Raw genomic sequence first — 23,725 nt, 5'->3', positions numbered from 1 at the left:
CGCAATGGCTGTAATATCACCGAACAGCACGGGGGCGAGCAAACGGTGTCTTATTCCAGCCCCTCCGCTCTGACACACCTAGACACTGATACGCCCTGATCCACATGGGCGGACAGATTGAACATGAGTTTTATGGCCATCTGTTTATTGTCTTATTCTGCAGGTTGACGGTTTAGGGCTGAGCTCTGTGGGCAGGATGAGGGCCGAGGGCTAGGATAATGATGCTGATTATGTTACAGCTAGGCTAGCTAGGCTAACACAGTTATCCTGGCGGACTGGCTCTATGCGGCTCTTTGGGGGTGAGGGCTAAGGGCTGGGATAATGATTATGTTAGAGGTATGCAAATCCCAGTCATCCTGGGCTGTTTAGGGCTGAGCTCTGTGCTGAGGCTGTGGGAGGGCTGGGAGATGATGATGGTGCTGATGTAATGTTTAATGATGATGATGTTTCAAATAGCAAGGCTAACTAAGTCATAATATGAAGTTTCAGCTAGCTAAGCTAACCTAATCCTGATTGCTAGTTGCTAATGATGCTTTTGCTAGCTACAGCTAGGCTAGGCTAACCTAGGGCAGGCCTTGACGATAATCGTGCTGTTGATGATGTTTCAGCTAGCTAGGGCTAACCTAATCATCCTGTGGGGCTAAGGCCTGATGATGATTTCAGCTAGGCTAGGCTAAACCCAATCCTCTTGTTTCAGCTACTATACTATAGGCTAAACTAACCCATTGTCACTTGATTAGTTTAGTCTATAGTTCATGTACACATTCAAACGCTAATCACTGAATTGCACTACACTGTACATTGCATACATGGCCTTTAAGCAGGCTAGGTTGAAGTTAACAACTGTGAAAACTATGAGCTGAGCATACGTCATATAGCCCATCCCAGTCTAAATGCTAAATGCTTCTGAGGCCTAGTGGGCCTTGCCATCTGCCTGCTGTATGAATCCTGCTCCAGGGCCCGCTAGGATAACTCTAACTGCAGCTGTGCGTGTGTGTGTGTGTGTGTCTTTAGCCATGCAGCCAGCCAGTCTGCCTTACACACACACACACACACACACACACACACACACACAGTAAACACTTACAGGTCCGACAGATTGCACCCATTACTCATTAGCGTAACACATGATGCAGCATCAAAATCCTAAGTCAGTCTCACAGACACTACACAGACACTACACAGACACTACACAGACACAGACTTAAGAACGGTTGTGTCTCTAATGTCTCATGTGCTGACGGTGATGTTAAGCAATGTGGGCAAAATATGCTCTCTGTACTGTACTGCAGTGCAATAGTGTCTAAGGAAAAAACAACATGCTTTAGCAGCTGTAGACATACTGTAACAATAAGAACTCCCTATAAGGCGTTGTCGATTGCAGATGTCAGTTTGAATTTATTGTGGTATTTGTCCCAGAGTTTCCTGGTCAAATTAGCCATTTCTGCTCTCATTATCCTCCTAATTATGCTTCAGCGTCTTCGCGGCGTAATCAACAATCAGCCACATAAATTAATCGGAGGGAGAAATATAGAGGGGTGGGGGAGAGAGAGAGAGAGAGAGAGAGAGAGAGAGAGAGAGAGAGAGAGAGAGCGAAAGAAAGAGAGAGAGCGAGAGAGAGAGATAGAGAGACAGAGAGAGACAGAGAGAGCGAGAGAGAGAGAGAGAGAGAGAGAGAGGGAGACAGAGAGAGAGACTGGAAAGCTGTGTGCGTGCTGGACACAGGGGGCTCTTCCAGTTAGCACAGCAGGAGAGTGCTCTCAGTGCTGTGCTCCTGTCTAGTGGCGTTTGTCCCCTCCACCAATAGGAGTGCTGCGTTGTAAATTAGAAGCACTGCCCTGGGGCGGTGACATGGCCCTCTATTCAACCGTCGTCCTGAATCACAAGCAACCTATTAAATCTCAGTTGTTTTAGCACAAGAATGTTATCGCTCCCATGGCAGCTCTGTGTCGGCCTGAGAGAAGCTCTCAAACGAATGGATGGATCTCTTCTCCTCTCCTCATTGTTAGACAGTGGCTGAGAGAAAACAGAACCAGACTAAAGGATAAGGCCCAGTCACTGAGACTGACAGTGCAGCGGACATGTACGGTTTTATGAACAATGCTAAGACATACAGTATCTTGTGTTTTGGAATGCTAAGCATATCAGTGGGTGGAGTAACTAGCTAGTATCCAAAATAAAAAATAAATGTTTGAAACCCTTAAAAAATTTGAACCAAAAATGGGAAAAAGAGCTGCAGTATAAGGTAACGAGCCACAAATAGAGGAGTACTCAGTGTGCATTCATCCCCTGTATTTCAAGATGGAGTTGCATCATTATTCAACCTTTCACTCTGGCCTAACCAGCCAGGAAGTGACCTAACCAGGCAGTAACAGGAAGTGGGTCAGCAGTGAATCAAACTCAGCCATCATGGGTCTCTAGTCTCAAAGTCACCCAATACACTCCAGACCGATGTAAAAGAGGAAGGAGGTGATGTTGTCTGAGAGATACGGTAGCTTCCTGTCTCATGAAGGCAGAACTAAGGACTAAAGTTGGAATTTACTATGAGCTTTGTCAGAGCACTACATTTCAATAAGACACATAGCAGAGACAGCCTTGGCATAAGTGACCAAGAGGAGAAAGATAAAGCTGTTCCTTATTATTCAAACCATTTTGTACCTTCTGGCCCTTGTAACACTTGCAGGAGCTGAATATATGGGAAGAAACATGACTGAACATTGTAATATGACTCTTATCAAACAATATTGCATCCCTGTACAGATTTCTCATGAAAGTAATAATAGAATGTGGAGAGTGTATATCCTGGTATATCACTTCCAATACAACTCCCACATACAACATACAATTCATTTTAAATAAACTGTGAAAGAGGAACCACCCACACAGAGATGTCCATGTTTTCTGTTCACGCTGAATCTGTGGACATGTTCTTGTAAATAGTTTTTTTCAACATGGAAATGGTACAAACGGTGTAGCAAAAACCTTGGAGAAAAGAGTCAGTTCATTCAATTCAAATATTGTATAAACACCTTTAGCATTCATTATTTGTACCTTGCTATCTACATTTAACAAAGACATTGGTCGGTAAGACTGAACGATCTTACCTTCACCGCAGGTCCGTCCGGTATATCCAGTTTTGGAGCAGTCACAGTACGGTTCTCCATCAGCCATGGAGCAGTGGCCTCCGTTCTCACACGGGTTCTCTGTACAGAGACCCATCATCTCCAGACGCACCTTCTGACTGTTGATCAGCGTGGGAACCTTGTTTCCGTAATTCAGGTCTGTGATAACTCCTTTGAACGGTGGCAGCTCTCTAACTGTCGGCAGGGTGATGGCCGAGGTCCTGATGTCTCCGGGTACACCTCCGAGGAAGAGGTCGCTGACGATCTTCATGAACTGGCGCTGTGGTCGAACCTCGTCCGCCTTGGTCTGCCCGTCCAGGGCTAGGACCGTTCTGAGGTTGTGTCGGCTGACTGTAGCGAAATGCCAGCGGCTGTCGTTGACCGATTTGTCAGAGGTGACCGTGGTCTCGGCGCAGTCGACACTGAAGCAGAGCTGGAGCTTCCCGTCTGTTACCGTGAGGAGCAGGAAGTCGCAGTAGCCGCCATCGTCAAAGTAGAGGATCAGGGCGTCAGACGCGGCTGTTTTGAACTGGAAGGTGAGCTCACTTCTGGTGCTGGCGTCCCAGCGGACGTACCGAGCCCACTGACCCTCGGAGCCTGTGAACTCCAGACCCTGGCACAGGCCCAGCAGAGTATTGAGCAGCAGGAGAACACGCTGGGAGAGACTAAAGGGATTCATTGTAGAAAAAATACGTAGGGTAGACTGTGCCAGTTGGGGTTAGATGTTAGAGGGAGAGATCCTTAGATCGCCAATAGCATCAGGTGTGTTTTTTGTTTCAAAGACTGATATATTTAATGTAGTGAAGGTCCCACGCGTGCAATGTTTTATTTAAGAAGATGACGCAATATCCTTTTGATTGTGATATAGACCAGAGGCTTTTTAAAGGACGAAAATCCTCCAGTCGAATCCCAGTCTTCCAATCCGAGAAGAGAGGCAAAGGAGTAAATATCCGTCTTCCTACCTAAGGATCGACAATGCTGATCCTCAGTGTGTTCTGTCAGTGATACAGAGGCCCATCCGATGATTTTCCTTTGAGGCGACTGCAAGGATTAAAACAGACGGCGACCATCTTGGCTTCAGATCCGTAGCCACGCCCCGTGGCACTGTGCTGTATGTTCTAGTCCAGTTTCCGGCCTTACAGAACTTCCCGTAACTGCAAAACAGAAATTCCATCATTATTCTGTATAGTTACTCAGCTCACCAAAAAACATGATTAGACTGTAAGTTCCACAAAGAGAGAAACATAACAGTCTAAATCAGCATAAAATGTGCTGGTCCAGCTTTAGGCCTACCAAAGCTGTTACTGGAAAACAACAGGAATTGTATCATTATTCGCACCTAAGAGTACCAGCTCACCAAAAGCATTTACTGACTATTGTCTAATGGCTAATTGACCCTGAGGGGACAAATAAAGTTTTATTGAAATGAATATAGCTGCCAGAAATAGAGGTTCAAAACACACCAAATCATCATAAAAATAATGATTTACAAGTATACCTTCCAAAAATCATCATGTGAGAAAATTGCCCTTTTACAACCCATAAACATTTAGATATTACTACTGCCTTTTATGTGCTACAATCAACTGAGCTAATGAGAGCCTAGTTTGTAAAAACTCTGATTTGGTCGCATCTCAGTGATCAAGTAGTATGAACATACATTAAAGGTTTATCATAATAATTTTCATTTTTGGACGTAGTCTACCAATCGTTTTATCTGAATAGCAACTGGCGTTATCTTCAGGCTTTAAGATTACTTATCATTATATACACTGAGAGTTGAAGGCTTGAATTGTTAGTGTCCCGTTCAGACAGTACAGAAATATTATGAAAATAAGCAATCTTTCTGGTTACCAGAATCTGGTATACAGGTTTCTTGGGCTTCATGAATGAGGCAAAAAAATAAAGCCTCAGGCCTTGAAAAATAAAAAATGGAACTGTTTAGAAGTAAGAGGATATCGTTGAACCTGCTGTGGACAAGGCTACGACGACGCCTGTGGACAAGGCTACGACGGCGCCTGTGGACAAGGCTACGATGGCGCCTGTGGACAAGGCTACGACTGCGCCTGTGCAATGAGTGGAGCTTACTCAGGTGTTCTAAAGCTCATATCAGACTGAGAGCCTAATGCTTCTATGGTAGTTCTTCATGAGTTTTAGTTTAGAAAACGATTTTGCCGCAGAAGCGACACTTACAGGGGTGATAAAAACAACTTGATTGCCGTAGCAACGTCAGGGAAACTGGGCCGAAGGAAGTGCTGCTTCAAATACAGCAGTTCTGCAGCATCTTTAATTGAGCCTCTCTCATTCTCCTTAATTGCTGGCCTCAACATGTTACTGAAAGAGATTAATTGAATAGGAAGCTCTGGGGACAGGTTGTCTGGATACTGGACAACCAATAAGTTGGCAGATACAAACAGGTAATAATCTTTAGCGGACAACAGTTCTTGAGGGATTGAACAAAAAAAGTGATTTGCAATTTTGTTCATACTGGTTAAACTGCGTTTCAGTTGTGTGGTTGCAATATTTACAGTCGTGGCCAAAAGTTTTGAGAATGACACAAATATTAATTTCCACAAAGTTTGCTGCTTCAGTGTCTTTAGATATTTTTGTCAGATGTTACTATGGAATACTGAAAAAAGTATTTGATCCCCTGCTGATTTTGTACGTTTGCCCACCAAAAGAAATGATCAGTCTATAATTTTAATGGTAGGTTTATTTGAACAGTGAGAAACAGAATAACAACGAAAAAATCCAGAAAAACAACAAAAGCATGTCAAAAATGTTATAAATTGATTTGCATTTTAATGAGGGAAATAAGTATTTGACCCCCTCTCAATCAGAAAGATTTCTGGCTCCCAGGTGTCTTTTTTACAGTTAACGAGCTGGGGAGTTTCTTGGCCATGGACCGAAAATGTTTTGTTCCCCGAGCCACTTAGTTATCACTTTTGCCTTATGGCAAGGTGCTCCATCATGCTGGAAAAGGCATTGTTCGTCACCAACTGTTCCTGGATGGTTGGGAGAAGTTGCTCTCGGAGGATGTGTTGGTACCATTCTTTATTCATGGCTGTGTTCTTAGGCAAAATTGTGAGTAAGTCCACTCCCTTGGCTGAGAAGCAACCCCACACATGAATGGTCTCAGGATGCTTTACTGTTGGCATGACACAGGACTGATGGTAGCGCTCACCTTGTCTTCTCCAGACAAGCTTTTTTACGGATGCCCCAAACAATCAGAAAGGGGATTCATCAGAGAAAATGACTTTACCCCAGTCCTCAGCAGTCCAATCCCTGTACCTTTTGCAGAATATCAGTCTGTCCCTAATGTTTTTCCTGGAGAGAGGTGGCTTCTTTGCTGCCCTTCTTGACACCAGGCCATCTTCCAAAAGTCTTCGCCTCACTGTGCGTGCAGATTCACACCTACCTGCTGCCATTCCTGAGCAAGCTCTGTACTGGTGTTGCCCCGATCCCGCAGCTGAATCAACTTTAGGAGACGGTCCTGGTGCTTGCTGGACTTTCTTGGGCGCCTTGAAGCCTTCTTCACAACAATTGAACCGCTCTCCTTGAAGTTCTTGATGATCCGATAAATGGTTGATTTAGGTGCAATCTTATTGGCAGCAATATCCTTGCCTGTGAAGCCCTTTTTGTGCAAAACAATGATGACGGCACGTGTTTCCTTGCAGGTAATCATGGTTGACAGAGGAAGAACAATGATTCCAAGCACCACCCTCCTTTTGAAGCGTCCAGTCTATTATTCAAACTCAATCAGCATGACAGAGTGATCTCCAGCCTTGTCCTTTTCAACACTCACACCTGTGTTAACAAGAGAATCACTGACATGATGTCAGCTGGTCCTTTTGTGACAGGGCTGAAATGCAGTGGAAATGTTTTTGGGGGATTCAGTTCATTTGCATGGCAAAGAGGGACTTTGCAATTAATTGCAATTCATCTGATCACTCTTCATAACATTCTGGAGTATATGCAAATTGCCATCATACAAACTGAGGCAGCAGACTTTGTGAAAATTAATATTTGTGTCATTCTCAAAACTTTTGGCCACAACTGTACAGTCCCTTATCTAGTATATATTGGCATGCATCCTTCAAGACTAAGTTTAAATTGTGTGTAGCGCAATGGACATACAGTATAATGCACAATGTCTCAGGAAAGACTGTCTTGGTTGGCAATACTCAGTATGGAAAACAGTTGGGCCCACAACCTGCCCCTACAGGCCGTGGTGAAAACATTATTTTGCACACAAAAATGCAAAGCGACGCAGTGGCATACTGTAGCTACTATAGGCCTCAATGTAGAAAAAAGAGAGAGACAGAGAGAAAAGCAACAATGAGGACTTCAGGAGACCAGGGGAGTTCCTCAAGTTAGATTACATTTTATTTTATTAAATGTAATTTACCTTGAATATTGTAACCCACTGAGTTCAACAATAAATAGTGGCTGAAATTATCCTCAAGCCGACTACTTTTTTCCTCATTGATAAGGTATTTATTTGATGTGTCATTTATTTTATAAATAGCAACTAAATAGCAGCTAAATACTGTATATAGATATACACTCCATGGCCAAAAGTATGTGGACTTGGCTATTTAAGCCACACCCGTTGCTGACAGGTGACAGAAATGCAATCTCCAAAGACAAATATTGGCAGTAAAATGGTTCGTACTGAAGAGCTCAGTGACCTTCAATGTCGCACCGTCGTAGGATGCCACCTTTCCAACAAGTCAGCTTGTCAAATTTCTGTCCTGCTAGAGCTGCCCCAGTCAACTGTAAGTGCTGTTATTGTGAAGTGGAAACGTTTAGGAGCAACAACGACTCAGCCGCAAAGTGGTAGGCCACACAAGCTCACAAAAAGAGACCACCGAGTGCTGAAGAGCATAGCAAGTCAAAATCGCCTGTCCTCAGTTGCAACAATCACTATCAAGTTCCAAACTGCCTCTGGAAGCAACGTAAGCACAATAACTGGTTGCCGGGAGCTTCATGAAATGGGTTTCCATGGCCAAGCAGCCACACACAAGCCTAAGATCCCCACAAGCCTAAGATCCCCAAGCGTCGGCTGGTGTGGTGTAAAGCTCACGGCCATTGGACTCTGGAGCAGTGGAAACGTGTTTTCTGGAGTGAATGACGCTTCACCATCTGGCAGTCCGACGGACGAATCTGGGTTTGGCCGATGCCAGGAGAACGCTACCTGCCCTAATGCGTAATGCCAACTGTAAAGTTTGGTGGAGGAGGAATAATGGTCTGGGGCTGTTTTTTATTGTTCGGGCTAGGCCCCCTAGATCCTGTGAAGGGAATTCTTAACGCTACATTCTAGACGATTCTGTGCTTCCAACTTTGTGGCAACAGTTTGGGGAAGGCCCTTTTCTGCACAAAGCGAGGTCCATACAGAAATGGTTTGTCAAGATCGGTGTGGAAGAACTTGACTCGCCTGCACAAAGCCCTGACCTCAACCCCATCGAACACCTTTGGGATGAATTGGAATGCCAACTGCGAGTCAGGCCTAATCGCCCAACATTAGTGCTCGACCTCACTAAGCTCTTGTGGCTGAATGGAAGCAAATCCCCGCAGCAATGTTCCAACATCTAGTGGAAAGCCTTCCCAGAAGAGTGGACGCTGTTATAGCAGCAAAAGAGGGACCAACTCCACATTAATGCTCATAATTTTGGAATGTGAGATGTTCGACGAGCAGGTGTCCAGATACTTTTTGCCATGTAGTGTAGATATTAGGCTACACTGCAGGATGAAACACAACAACTTTCCATCCAAGCCGGGAGAGAGCACGAGGATGGCTCATGTCATGCAGGTTTAGGTATGCTATACAGGACAGTTATACATTCTAAAAAAATATATATTTTGGTAGCTGGTTAGTATGCTGTTGCATATGATTAGATTTTTTTTTTTTACAATCTGCAATGTTTCTATTTCCAGCTTTAATAATTGAACAAGTAATTACATTATTGCCGCCAGCCAGCAGTCTAAATGGCAGCATTGCGACATCGTGTAAAGCTTTGTCAAATGTTAGGTTTAACATAAGCTAATGACAACCAAATACGCTTCCCAATAAACATGCATCCATTAGCTAAAGCAAAGCTATAGGTTACCAGTGGAGGCTCTTCCGAGGAGGAAGGGGAGGACTGTCCTCCTCAGTGGATTTCATAAATGTTTCAATTGTAAAACATTTAAAAATGTATCCTTTTTAGATAAAACTTCACTAAATATAATCACATCATCAAATAACTGATTAAAACACACTATTTTGCAAAGAAGGTCTACAGTAGCCTGAACAGCATTCTGTAGGGTAGCAACATGGTGTAGCCGGAGGACAGCTTGCTTCCGTCCTCCTCTGGGTAAATTGACTTCAAAGCAAAACCTAGGAGGCTCATGGTTTTCACCCCCTTCCATTGACTTACAAAATAATTATGAAAACTTCTGGAGTACGTCATCCAGCCTATCAGAGCTCTTGCAGCATAAACTGACATGATGTCCACTCAGTCAAAGGAACAGAGAACTAATTTAGTAATGAAAGCATAAGATAACCTATCTAGCACTGCAGTGTATAAAATGTGGCGAGTAGTTGACTCAAAGAGAGAGTTTTGAACAAATTAATTTCTTCCAAAATGAAGCAAAAGCCAGAGAGAAATATATACAGTTGAAGTCGAAAGTTTACATACACCTTAGCCAAATACATTTAAACTCAGTTTTTCACAATTCCTGACATTTAATCCAAATAAAAATTCCCTGTCTTAGGTCAGTTAGGATCATCACTTTATTTTAAGAATGTGAAATGTCAGAATAATAGTAGAGAGAATGATTTATTTCAGCTTTTATTTCTTTCATCACATTCCCAGTGGGTCAGAAGTTTACATACACTCAATTATTATTTGGTAGCATTGCCTTCTTGTTTAACTTGGGTCAAACGTTTCGGGTAGGCTTCCACACGCTTCCCAAAATAGATTGGGTGAATTTTGGCCCATTCCTCCTGACAGAGCTGGTGTAACTGAGTCAGGTTTGTAGGCCTCCTTGCTCGCACACGCTTTATCAGTTCTGCCCACAAATTGTCTATAGGATAGAGGTCAGGGCTTTGTGATGGCTACTCCAATACATTGACTTTGTTGTCCTTAAGCCATTTTGCCACCACTCTGAAAGTATGCTTGAGGTCATTGTCCATTTGGAAGACCCATTTGCGACCAAGCTTTAACTTCCTGACTGATGTCTTGAGATGTTGCTTCAATATATCCACATAATTTTCCTTTCTCATCATGTCATCTATTTTGTGAAGTGCACCAGTCCCTCCTGCAGCAAAGCATCCCCACAACATGATGCTGCCACCCCTGTGCTTCACAGTTGGGATGATGTTCTTTGGCTTGCAAACCTCTCCTTTTTCCTCCAAACATAACAATGGCCATTATAGCCAAACAGTTCTATTTTTGTTTCATCAGACTAGAGGACATTTCTCCAAAAGGTATGATCTTTTTCCCCATGTGCGGTTGGAAACCATAGTCTGGCTTTTTTATGGCGGTTTTGGAGCAGTGGCTTCTTCCTTGCTGAGCAGGCTTTCAAGTTATGTCGATAAAGGACTCGTTTTGCTGTGGATATAGATACTTTTGTACCTGTTTCCTCCAGCATCATTACAAGGTCCTTTGCTGATGTTCTGGGATTGATTTGCACTTTTCGCACCAAAGTATGTTCATCTCTAGGAGACAGAACGCGTCTCCTTCCTGAGCGGTATGACGGCTGCGTGGTCCCATTGTTTTGTACAGTATTGTTTGTACAGATGAACATGGTACCTTCAGGTGTTTGGAAATTGCTCCCAAGGAGGAACCAGACTTGTGTAGGTCTACAATTTGTTTTCTGAGGTCTTGGCTGATTTTCCCATGATGTCAAGCATAGAGGCACTGAGTTTGAAGCTAGGCCTTGAAATACATCCACGGGTACACCTCCAATTGACTCAAATGATGTCAATTAGCCTAACAGAAGCTTCTAAAGCCATCACATCATTTTCTGGAATTTTCCAAGCTGTTTAAAAGCACAGTCAACTTAGTGTATGTAAACTTCTGACTCACTGGAATTGTGATACAGTGAATTATAAGTGAAATAATCTGTCTGTAAACAATTGTTGGAAAAATTACTTGTGTCATGCACAAAGTAGATGTCCTAACCGACTTGCAAAAACTATAGTTTGTTAACAAGAAATGTAAATGACTCCAACCTAAGTGTATGTACACTTCCGACTTCAACTGTATATAGCGAGAGAAAGTGTAATTTTTTTTCACTTTACCTTACCTATCTAGCAAAGGCAGCTAGCTAGTTTAGTGTACTGAAACACCCTGCTCAAACAGAGGGATGCTATGTTAGCTAAGTGGCTAACACAACACTGGAACTCTTCCAGGTCAAGGTAAGCATTTGGTATTACTAATTTATTTCCACCAGGTCCCGCTGGTGTTACTGCTTACACTGTAATGTTACTGCATGATTGTAGCGGGTTTACTAACGCGCTAGTTCTATTAGCTATGCTGACTATGACGTTACTTTAGCTAATATGGGGACAACAATGTAGGCTGTGAGTAGCGGTTTGGCTTGGAAATGTTTTTTCACCTGGTCACATACAGCTGATGTGTTGTGCATTGAAGCGAAGGGAAGAGGTGAGAGAAGGAGAGAGCATAGGACGGGGCTGCCATGAAAGTGAACTGTGTTTACGCATGATCAGCGGTGTATTCATTCTGCCGATTCTGTTGAAAAATGTTTCTTAAACGGAAGCAAATGGAACAAAACGGGGATAAACATAGCTGAATTTGTCCAATAGAAACTCTTATTTTCAACTGTTGGACTGATGACCGCCACTGTAGGCTACATGCCCTGGCACCACAGAAAGCCTATCATCGAATCGATAGGCAGCCGCATAGACATGCAGCAATTTCAACCCTATGGACAGCGATCGGTAGTCTAATCTTTGTGAGTGGCTTGTAGGGAGGGGAGGGGGAGGTGAACTTCGACTTTGCGGGGGTCCAGAGAAACTGTATTATGACAGTTAATACTATTACCGTGTTGTTACAACTTTATTCTGTGCTGGAATGTAAAGTGCTACCAAATAAAAAAAGATGTTTCTTGTCCCACATACAATAAGGTGAGCCCATAAAGACTTATGAAAAATGATCAGTTTCTGTCTTCATCCTACTATTTCCTACTTATGACTACACTACAGTGAGGTAAGGAGGAAGGTGTTCTAGCCTGTAACATCCGCTTGGATCTAGTGGTGGGTATACAGTACATTCGGAAAGTATTCATACCCCTTCACCTTTTCCACATTTTGTTACGTTACAGCCTTATTCTAAAATTGATTCAATAGTTTTTTTTCTCCTCATCAATTTACACACAATAACGCATAATGACAAAGAAAATACAGGTTTTTCTTTTTTTTTTAACAAATGCATTATTTGATTTTTTACGGAAAAATCACATTTACACAAGTATTCAAACACTTTACTCACTACTTTGTTGAAGCACCTTTGGCAGAGATTTCAGCCTCAAGTCTTCTTGTGTATGATGCCACAACCTTGGCACTTAGATGGGGAGCGTTGCTGCACTGCAATTTTCAGGTCTCTCCAGAGATGTTCGATCAGCTTCAAGTCCGAGCTCTGGCTGGGCCACTCAAGGACATTCAGAGACTTGTCCCGAAGCCACTCCTGAGTTGTTTTAGGGTCATTATCCTGTTGCAAAGAGAACCTTCGCTCAAGTCTGAGATCCTGAGCGCTCTGAAGCAGATTTAATCAAGGATCTCTCTGTACTTTGCTCCGTTCATCTTTCCCTCGATCCCGACTAGTCTTCCAGTTCCTGCTGCTGAAAAACATCCCCACAGGATGCTGCCACCACCATGCTTCACCGTAGAGATGGTATTGGCCAGGTGATGAGGGGTGCCTGGATTCCTCCAGACATGACGCTTGGCATTCAGGTCAAAGTGTTCAATTTTGGTTTCGTTAGACCAGTTAATCTTGTTTCTCATGGTCTGAGAGTCCTTTAGGTGCCTTTTTGGCAAACTCAAAGAGGGCTGTCGTCCCTTTTACTGAGCAGTGGCTTCCGTCTGGCCACTCTACTGTAAAGGCCTGATTGGTGGAGTGCTGCAGAGATGGTTGTCCTTCTGGAGGGTTCTCCCATCTCCACAGAGGAACTCTGCATCTCTGTCAGAGTGACCATGGTGTTCTTGGTCACCTGCCTGACCAAGGCCCTTCTCCCCCGATTGTTCAGTTTGGCCGGGCGGCCAGCTCTAGGAAGAGTCTTGGTGGTTCCAAACTTCTTCCATTTAAGAATGGAGGAGGTCACTGTGTTCTTGGGGACCTTCAATGCTGCAGACCTTTTTTATGTACCCTTGCCCAGATCTGTGCCTCGACACAATCCTGTCTCGGCGCTCTACGGACAATTCCTTCGACCTCATGGCTTGGTTTTTGCTCTGACATGCACTGTCAACCATGGGACCTTATATAGACAGGTGTGTGCCTTTCCAAATCATGTCCAATTAATTGAATTTACCACAGGTGGACTCCAATCAAGTTGTAGAAACATCTCAAGGATGATCAATGGAAACAGGATGCACCTGAGCTCAAATTCAAATCTCATAGCAAAAGGTCTGAATACTTATGTAAATAAGGTTTTTCTTTTTTTTTAAATGTAATAATACAACTGTTTTCACTTTGTCATTATGGGGTATTGTGTGTAGATTGTGAGGGAAAAAATAAATTGATCAATTTTAGAATAAGGCTGTAACATAACAAAATGTGGAAAAAGTAAAGGAGGTCTGAATACTATCTGAATGCACTGTATCTCTAACAACCTTCTGCAGCCTGATAAATTGGACTAATTATCCAGCAGCTCCACAATCCCTCTCCTTTGCATATCTTTAGTTACCATCACAAACAGCTATTGATAAAGATGAAATGAAGGCTAGTCAATTGATGGGGCAATTGTATTTTTTTAATAACATTTCGAAATATAAATATACATAGTTTCCAAAGCAAAAGGATCCAAACTTTGTACTTATTTACCTTTTTTAATGTTTGTTTTCTTTTTCTTTTTGAGTGGCAGCCCACAGAATTTGTATATTGTACCTGTAACCTTATACAAACAGAACCGTAGGCCTACATGTGTACTCAACCAGCCTTCTGCTCTTGTAGTCGTATTGGCCTGGCCATGGTCTCTCGAGCCCCAGACAAAAGCCTAGTCCAATCATGACGATACCAGAACAACGTACTCTGACACACAATAGGCCCTTTAATCACCACCTGCCTGTTCTGAATACTTCATCTATCTGCATAGAGCAGCCAGCCTGCTATTGAGTTCTGGTAACTGATACCCTATGTTAATGCAACGCTGTGCCTCTCGTTGACAACCACCATGCTAGACCTGGACCTCCTCGCTCTTGGTATGCATCCCGAATGGCACCCTATTCCCTACACAGTAAAGTACGTTTGACCAGAGCCTTATGAGCCTTCATCAAAAGTAGTGCACTTTAATATAGGGAATATGGTGCCATTTGGTACGGAGACATTCACAACCATCATGCTTGGGTACATATTTTTTATGTTTATTTTTGTATCAGCTGATAAGGTACTAGTTAGGGTTGCCATTCAGATGTCGTAGGCTTAGTTGGCCTAGTAATTATTAGACATAGGCCTAGTAATTTTCACTGTCTAAAGACAAATCCATCTGGGGATAGTAGGCCTAGAGAGGTTAAAGGGCCTGGAAGGGTGTAGTGACCTCTGACCCATTGATACGTTCATGTTATTACTCCTATAATGAGAGATATATAGTGCATTACAATGAGAGAGATATAGTGCATTACAATGAGAGAGATATAGTGCATTACAATGAGAGATATATAGTGCATTACAATGAGAGAGAGATAGTGCATTACAATGAGAGAGATATAGTGCATTACAATGAGAGAGATATATAGTGCATTACAATGAGAGATATATAGTGCATTACAATGAGAGAGATATAGTGCATTACAATGAGAGAGATATAGTGCATTACAATGAGAGATATATAGTGCATTACAATGAGAGATATATAGTGCATTACAATGAGAGAGAGATAGTGCATTACAATGAGAGAGATATAGTGCATTACAATGAGAGAGATATATAGTGCATTACAATGAGAGAGAGATAGTGCATTACAATGAGAGAGATATAGTGCATTACAATGAGAGAGATATAGTGCATTACAATGAGAGAGATATAGTGCATTACAATGAGAGAGATATAGTGCATTACAATGAGAGATATATAGTGCATTACAATGAGAGAGATAAGGTGCATTTCATTTGACCAGGGTACATAGAGCTCTGGTCAAAAGGGGATCTGGTCAAAAGTAGGGAAGAGGGTGCCCTTTTGGACAAAGACCTAGTATCAGCCAATAAGGTACTAGGGTTGCCATTCAGAAGTCATGGTAATAATACGGGGCCATGGTCCCAATGAAACCTGATATCCAGCTAGCCTTTCTATGAACAGTACAGCCTCTCCCTGCTCCAGTCCATCAGGATGAGACGAGTTATTGTATGCATAATACTTTCGGGTCAGGTGTCCTTCTCTTGAATTAAAACAATGTTTCAGGGGTTATATTACAGATTCAGGGACTCCATTATAATAAACTGTTGGCTTAGCTCCTCTGTATTGGTCTACGTTTTTTTGTTTGTTATTAGGTCTGTAATTGCTGTTGGAGTTAAAACGAATGAATTGCGCATTACCCTATAGGCCTGTATTTCCCGTTACATATACTCTTAATTATTTAACTGCAGTGTCACGCGATACCGTTACCGTATAGACATTGACTTGGCATAAATGATTAATTTGTCTTCATTGTTGGAGATACAGTATATCGACAACGGTTTCTGTCGACGACTAAACCGGCCGTAATGTATCTCGCAGTCAGTGTGAGCTAAACTCTCCTCTCTCTGCCTCCCTCCTGCTGCGTTCTTTATCTGTCACATTCACTCTGCACGAAGATTCTCTCTCATTGAAGGGTCGGTTTAATTTCGCATCAAATCACGCCAAACAGACTTTGACACGCGATGGAGCGCCACACCACTTCTTCGTAATGCACAACATGACAAGCACACTTTTCAGCTTTGTAGTTTATGTCATTACTGTACCTACAGATAATACTGTCATATAGGCCTAGATTCCTGACTAAAACGTGTGCCTCAATCCACATGTTTAAAACATCAGTTTGAAGGGTTGCCTTGAAATATAAATATGTAGCCTTATCCTTACAGCCTACTAGGATGCCCCGTCCACACGCCTGGCTTAGCAAAGTTGAATTCTTAGACTGAGCCATATCTCCTGCCACAATACACTATTCCTATCGTTTAAAATCAAATATTTTAAAGAGGGCGCAAAAGAAAGATAATTTCAACAGAGATTCAGTAAAACGTAACCTACTTCGTGATGCTGTCTCCCGTTGCGCTTTTCTCTCGCTCCACGCACGAGGGCAGTCTGGAGGATGTGAGGATTTGACCGATGAGTCGTTGGATGATTTGGGTTCGTTCCTTCGTGTTTTGGAACATACTTTCGAGATTACAGCGGGGTTGATGAATTCGTCGAAATATTTAATATCACGCTTTTCCCACGTAATTCAGATGACTAGTCCCCGAAAGCTTGGCGCAATGTGTGGGGCGCATGTTTTGGTCATTCCACAAAAAGTGTGCCAATCTTCCTTTTTTATTAATGTTACATTAAATGAAGTACCCTTTAATATAGACCACATGGAGAATTCAATAAATGCTTGCTGAAGTGCCAAAATTCTGCATATTAACATGTCCCTCCGTCAACCTTGTCATTTCTGTAACCCACTTCCCAACGTTTCTCCAAGTTTCACCATCATTGCAAAGCACTAATTATTTAGTTGCTTTGACAAAGTCATTTTTAAAGATTATTATTTATTTCATGTGATTCGCGATTGAATTGCATATGTCTCTACTTTTAAGGTCAATCCTGTTAAATGAACTGAAGTCTCCTTTTAATATGGAGAAACTATTCCTTTATAAAGATAGAGTAAAAGCAGGTGATCTGGGTCTACACTTTTTGCCAATTTTCTGGTGTTTTGTGGTGGAATAGTGAGCGGGTCTAAGCATAACAGGTCAACCTGGTAGATAGACAGGCTTGAAATGTTTTAACAATGACATTTTTTTGGGTGAAACTTGCATTAAATTGCCACTCCCTGTTGCACACAACAAGCTTCCCTGTCACAACGGGATTCATGGCTGATTTAAGATAGAATTGTCAACCATGTTATGGTCAACCATGTTACTTTATTTGGCGCTTATTTGGAGCTTACCATACTTTTTGTTCTTCTTTTTGACCTCTTGAGATGGGAAAACGTGTTTTTTTATTAAGTTGAACATGTACTCTTTATGACAGAATGTAAAAAATAACGTGAAATCAAACGTTTTTTACACTTTGCAAAGGGCACAGAATTGGTGGAATTACCCTTTTACAGCCGTTTAATGAACTGAAACTTTTTAATGCATGCATTTCGCTCCTCAACACGACGAGCTATGTGTAGCCTCATAATATGCCTCGACCTTATCCACAAATCGTTTGTTTCAAATGCCATATTAACCTAGTTAACTATTTTGTGTTTTGTGTGGACATATCGTCTATTCCAAAAATAGTCCATGCAAAATGAATGACTCACTGTAATCATATCCAAAGATAAGCTTGTGAATAATTAAAAATACACCCAACACGGTGTTATAAGCTATAGCCTTGAGTCTTTTTATCAGCTACACTCAATAAAATAAAGAACATCATATATACTGCGATTCTTACCTTTATTTAGGTTATGTAGATCCAAACAATATCCCAATAATCCAAAAGAAAGTCCCATATACAGCAAAACGCTCTTTGGTTTTAGCACATCCAGTATAGGGGTCGTGATGCTGGTGGTGATGATGAGGGGATGAGAAGGTTATTAACAGTGAAGCGCGCAGCGCAGTAGCCTAGTGCTGAACAGAACAGCAGTCTCTCTCTCTGTCCCTGGCTCGAGCCTGTCTCTCTCTCTCTCTCTTTGTGAACGCGCGTATCCCAGGGCCGTTCGCTCTCCTCCGCGCAACTGATGGGCTCGCACTGGACTCTCACTCACTCTCACGTTCCGCCCTCTACTCACTCCCCAAAACACGCAATTTAAAGACGTAGAAAAGACGACTGAAAGGAGGGAAAGTTTGGCCCTCAGGCCAAGTAAGCCTAATGTCAAGATCATCGTGCTGAGCTATAGGAATGTTGTGTAGCCTATATGTTTTGAGGTGTTTTGTGGTCAATTGTCAGGCGTTGTGATTCTCATTATGAGCCACTTTTCATTAGAAGCTTAATTCCCCTACAAGGAGAGGCTACTAGGGCTGGCAATCTCAGGGATTATGATTTTAAATAGTCATTGGGAAAGTGAAAACTTGACTTGATTTGCGGTTGTCATGCAATGACACGGTTCTCGAATCTGAATGTAGTGACTCTGTCCATGGTGCTGAAGTGATAAACAGAGACCGGCAGCTTGAATGTTTCACGAGTCACGACTGCTGACGGATGACGTGTTTTAAATGGCTTATGAGTCACTTATGGTACATATGTGTTACCTTTGGTAGTCCTCCTTTTGACATACATTACAATAGGCTATTATTATTCAATGAAATGTGACGTTTATATCATGCCAAGGTAGGTCTAAGGTCATGCTATAATGATGCTGCTGCAGCCCTTACTTTGCCCTGAAATGTGTCCTGGCCCTTATCAGTTCTATAGTGTAGCCATGTCTTGTAGGGCTGAGATCAAAGCTAATCTGGTGTAGTGACATATGAGGTAGGCCTATGTGGCTAAACAATGTACAGATATAATGATTAGATCAGTAACCATGCCTAATGAGAGAGGGGGGAGTGAGCGGGATGGAGGGAGGGGAGAGGGAGAGAAACAGTAACTCCCCTGAGACATAATAGGATGACATTTGGTATTAGCATGTACACACACACACACACACACACACACACACACACACACACACACACACACACACACACACACACACACACACACACACACACACACACACACACACACACACACACACACACACACACACACACACACACACACACAGAGGTCTGGGCAGTGAGGATATAAACATGGTCATAATGAGAAGCGCTGTCCATGAGAGCACTATAGCCTCAAGGACCCTCTCTCAGATATAACACTTGTATCTTCTCTTCCCTCAATAAACTTCTTAGGGATAGGGGGCAGTATTTTCACGTCCGGATGAAAAATGTGCCCAAATTAAACTGCCTGCTACTCTACTCAGGCCCAGAAGGTAGGATATGCATATTATTAGTAGATTTGGATAGAAAACACTCTGAGGTTTCTAAAACTGTTTGAATGATGTCTGTGAGTATAACAGAACTCATATGGCAGGCAACAACCTGAGAAAAATCCAACCAGGAAGTGGGAAATCTGAGGCTTGTAGTTTTTCAAGTGATTCCCGATCCAACATACAGTGTTAACGGGGTCATGTTGCACTTCCTAAGGCTTCCACTAGATGTCAACAGTCTTTAGAACCTTGTTTCATGCTTTTACTGTGAGTATGGAGCCAACAAGAGCTGACTCAACCAAGTGTCCCAGGATAATGCATGAGTTCAGTCACGCGCGCAGGCTTGGGAGCAAGCTGAGTTCATTTTCATTCCTAAAGAGAACGGAATAGTCCGGTTGGAATTTTATTGAAGATTTATGTTAAAAACATCCTAAAGATTGATTCTATACATCGTTTGACATGATCCTACAAACTGTAGTATAACTTTTTTGACTTTTCGTCTGGACTTAGCAAGCGCACGCCTGGAATAGAGAACCTAACATGCGAACAAAATGGAGGTATTTGGACATAAAGATGAACTTTATCGAACAAAACGAACATTTATTGTTGAACTGGGATTCCTGGGAGTGCATTCTGATGAAGAACATCAAAGGTAAGTGAATATTTATCATACTATTTCTGAGTTTTGGTGACTCCAAAATGGCGGGTTTCTGTTTGGCTTGTTGCTGTTGTCTGAGCGCCGTACTCAGATTATTGCAAAGTTTGCTTTCACCGTGAAGCTTTTTTAATCTGACACAGCGGTTGCATTAAGGAGGAGTGTATCTATAATTCTGTGCATAACACCTGTATATTTTGTCAAAGTTTATAATAAGTATTTCTGTAAATTGATGTGGCTCTCTGCAAAATCATCGGAGGTTTTGGAGGCAAAACATTACTGAACATTACGCGCCAATGTAAACTGAGATTTTTGGATATAAATATGAACTTTATCGAACTAAACATGCATGTATTGTGTAACATGAAGTCCTATGAGTGCCATCTGATGAAGATCATCAAAGGTTAGTGATTCATTTTAGCTGTATTTCTGTTTTTTGTGACGCCTCTCCTTGCTTGGAAAATGGCTGTGTGGTTTTTCTTGTTAGGTGCTGTCCTAACATAATCTAATGCTATGCTTTCGCCGTAAAGCCTTTTTGAAATTGGACCCTGTGGTTGGATTAAGGAGAATCTTATCTTTAAAATGGTGTATAATACTTGTATGTGTGAGAAATTTGAATTATGAGATTTTTGTTGTTTTGAATTTGGCGCTCTGCTATTGTCATGTCCTGTCCCTAGTAAGATGTCATTTTCTATAGTAGAGTAGGTCAGGGCGTGACAGGGGGTGTTTTGGGTTTTTCTATGTTTTCTATTTCTATGTTTTAGTTCTAGTTTTTCTATTTCTATGTTGGGGTTGTTTGGGTTAATCTCCAATTGGAGGCAGCTGATCCTCGTTGCCTCTGATTGAAGATTGTATTTAAGTAGGGGTTTTTCTTCCTGGGTTTTTGTGGGTAGTTGTTTTCTGTTTAGTGTATGTCACCTGACGGAACTGTTGTCGGTCGTTTTGTTTAAGTATATTCATTAAAAGTAAATATGAGCACTCTACACGCTGCGCCTTGGTCCCCTTTATATGACCCGTGTTACAGCTATTTCACTGGCTGTTGTCAAATCGATCCCGCTAACGGGATTCACGTGTTAAGGGGTCTCTAAGAGGGTAAAAATTGGACAAATCAATTACAGTACATTGAACAAACAGGTTTAAAGATCCTCCACCTGAACATTTCATGAGATACAATGATTTCCTTGACCTGGAAGTTGAACTGCTCATTTTACTGTGAAAATGACGTAAATATTTTACACCATGAAAGAGCAGCAGGCTAGCCTAGTCATCCCTCATCACTGTAGCAATCCCAATCATTCTGGGATAATAACATTTGAATTGAATTGGATTTGTTAGACTAGTGGGCTAGTATTCTTTCATCAGTCTGGAGGAGGGCAGTGACCCTTTCCCCTCAGTGACTTCTCCCCCACTGAGAATTATATGTACGTGTGACATGTGACCTGGCTCAATGATCCAAGAGGTGACAGGTTGTCCTCCCCACTACACCGGAGGCTTCTGAGTCATGGCATTACACTTCCTGCTCTATTCATCCCCCTGTCTATTTCTTTCCTTATCTCTCTTTCTCTCTCTCGCTTTCTCTCGCTCTCTTTTTCTCTCTCTCGCATGCTCTCACTCTCTCCAGTCCCTTTCTCTCTCTCGCGCGCTCTCTCTCTCACCCTCTCTCTTTCACTCTCTCACTCTCTCTCTATCCCTCTTTTTCCCTCTCCTTCTCCACCTCCCTTTTTGCATTATACAGTAATGTATTCCTGCTCTCTTCATTCCCGTCTCCCGTCTCCCGTCTCCCTGTCACTTTCTCTCTCTCCATCCCTATCTCTATATTCCCTGTCCCTGTTCTTCATATCTTTCTCATGCCGTCTCTAAATTCCTTCTCTTGCAGAACCACATACATTATGAGAGTTGACAAATATCTTAAAGTTGTCAAACATCAGAAGCCTCTCTGTGTCACTGTTGTGTTTACTGTACAGTACTTTCACATAAAGTGTAACAGGCAAAGACAGACACACTGTCTAATTACAGTAGTTTCAGTATGGCTGTCCATGTTTCTGTTTCTGGAAAGGTATTTTTGAATCATGTGCCAAATATAGCTATCCCCCTATTCATAAAGAACACCGGTGCATAGAAGGGTCCCGAGTTTCTCAAACGTCACATTTTGAAGTTATTCCAAACGTCACATTTCGAAGTGTTTGAGGTTAAGTTATGAATTAACTCCACATTTTTAAGGTTAGGGTTAAGTTTAGGCATTAACTCTGAATGGTTAAGGTAAGGGTTAAGGTTTGGGATAGACTTAAAACAAAAATATAAAAAACGACTTTCTATCGCTGGATTCGAACATGCAACTTTTTGTTTTGAACCAGACAGAGGCAGACGCTTGCACCCATCCACCATCCCCGTCCACAACACCTCGCGGCCGGTTTCAACGTCATCTCCCGACGTCCTCAGACATGGATGAACGTTGAATACTGACTTGTATCACGGGTGACCTAGCTGCTCCAACAGGACACCATCTGCTCCCCTGCTATCTATTAACCATGAAGCCATGAGGACCCTAATCATGCTGCATCATGCTTTACCACCTTCCCACTATACACAACACATGTTCCCTCATACACACACACACACACACACACACAAACACACACACACACACACACACACACACACACACACACACACACACACACACACACACACACACACACACACACAAACACACACACACACACACACACACACACACAAACACACACACACACACACACACACACACACACACACACACACACACACACACACACACACACACACACACACACACACACACACACTCAAGCCCCAGCTGCGTGCATTGTGTGTGTGTGCCTGCCATTGCATGTGTAACCTGCCACTTTTTGTGTGCATGCATGTGTGTGTGCCTGTGTGTGTGCATGCTGCCCTGCCTCTCTGTGTGTGTGGTGTGTGTGTGTGTGTGTGTGTGTGTGTGTGTGTGTGTGTGTGTGTGTGTGTGTGTGTGTGTGTGTTAGCTGATGAGGCCATTAGGGGGTCAAAGTGATTACACTCCCAAGGATATCTATTAGAAACGAATATGGCCAGCTGCTTCTGGTCAGTAAACAGACAACTGTCCTTTTAAATCGACACCCATTTATCTTCCCTAGTGTGTGTGAGGCATCCACTACTCCCATGGCAAAACCACGGATGCATACACGCATGCGCTTTCACACACACACACACACACACACACACACACACACACACACACACACACACACACACACACACACACACACACACACACACACACACACACACACACACACACACACACACACACACACACACACACACTGCATTGAACTGATGGGTGCTAAGCAGGATAGATATTCAAATAAATGGAGCAGGAGGCTGTAGGTGGAGTGAAATAACATGCTGAAATACCAATGATGAGAGACTGATATTTCATCATCAATGTCATGCTAATGTAACCATCAAGCCCTGGGCAGGATATATCTGATATGTTAGGGCCTTAGAGGGAGCAGAGTTGAAGCTGCTTTTCACACTGACATCAGGCCTTGAGAAGGATATAGTGATACAGTAGGGGCCA

At 42.6% G+C, this 23,725-nt stretch overlaps 1 protein-coding gene across 1 annotated transcript in view; it reads right to left on the bottom strand.

Moving 5' to 3' along the window:
- nrxn3b (neurexin 3b) overlaps positions 1 to 18,194 on the bottom strand; it is a 416,132-nt gene extending 397,938 nt beyond the window's left edge. The window contains exons 1-2 of the mRNA XM_082961878.1: positions 17,957 to 18,194; positions 3,105 to 4,276 (exon numbers count right to left, since the gene is read on the bottom strand). Of these exons, the coding sequence (XP_082818004.1) occupies positions 3,105 to 3,801 (697 nt within the window). The 5' untranslated portion in view covers positions 3,802 to 4,276; positions 17,957 to 18,194. The remainder of the gene's footprint in view (positions 1 to 3,104; positions 4,277 to 17,956) is intronic.
- Positions 18,195 to 23,725: the final 5,531 nt, after the last annotated feature.

The sequence above is a fragment of the Salmo salar genome, chromosome 15 (assembly GCF_965601325.2).
Source record: "Salmo salar chromosome 15, fSalSal1, whole genome shotgun sequence".
Lineage (NCBI taxonomy): Eukaryota > Metazoa > Chordata > Actinopteri > Salmoniformes > Salmonidae > Salmo > Salmo salar.
Note: the sequence above shows the minus strand (reverse complement) of the source record. Positions and strands in the feature narration are given on the sequence as shown.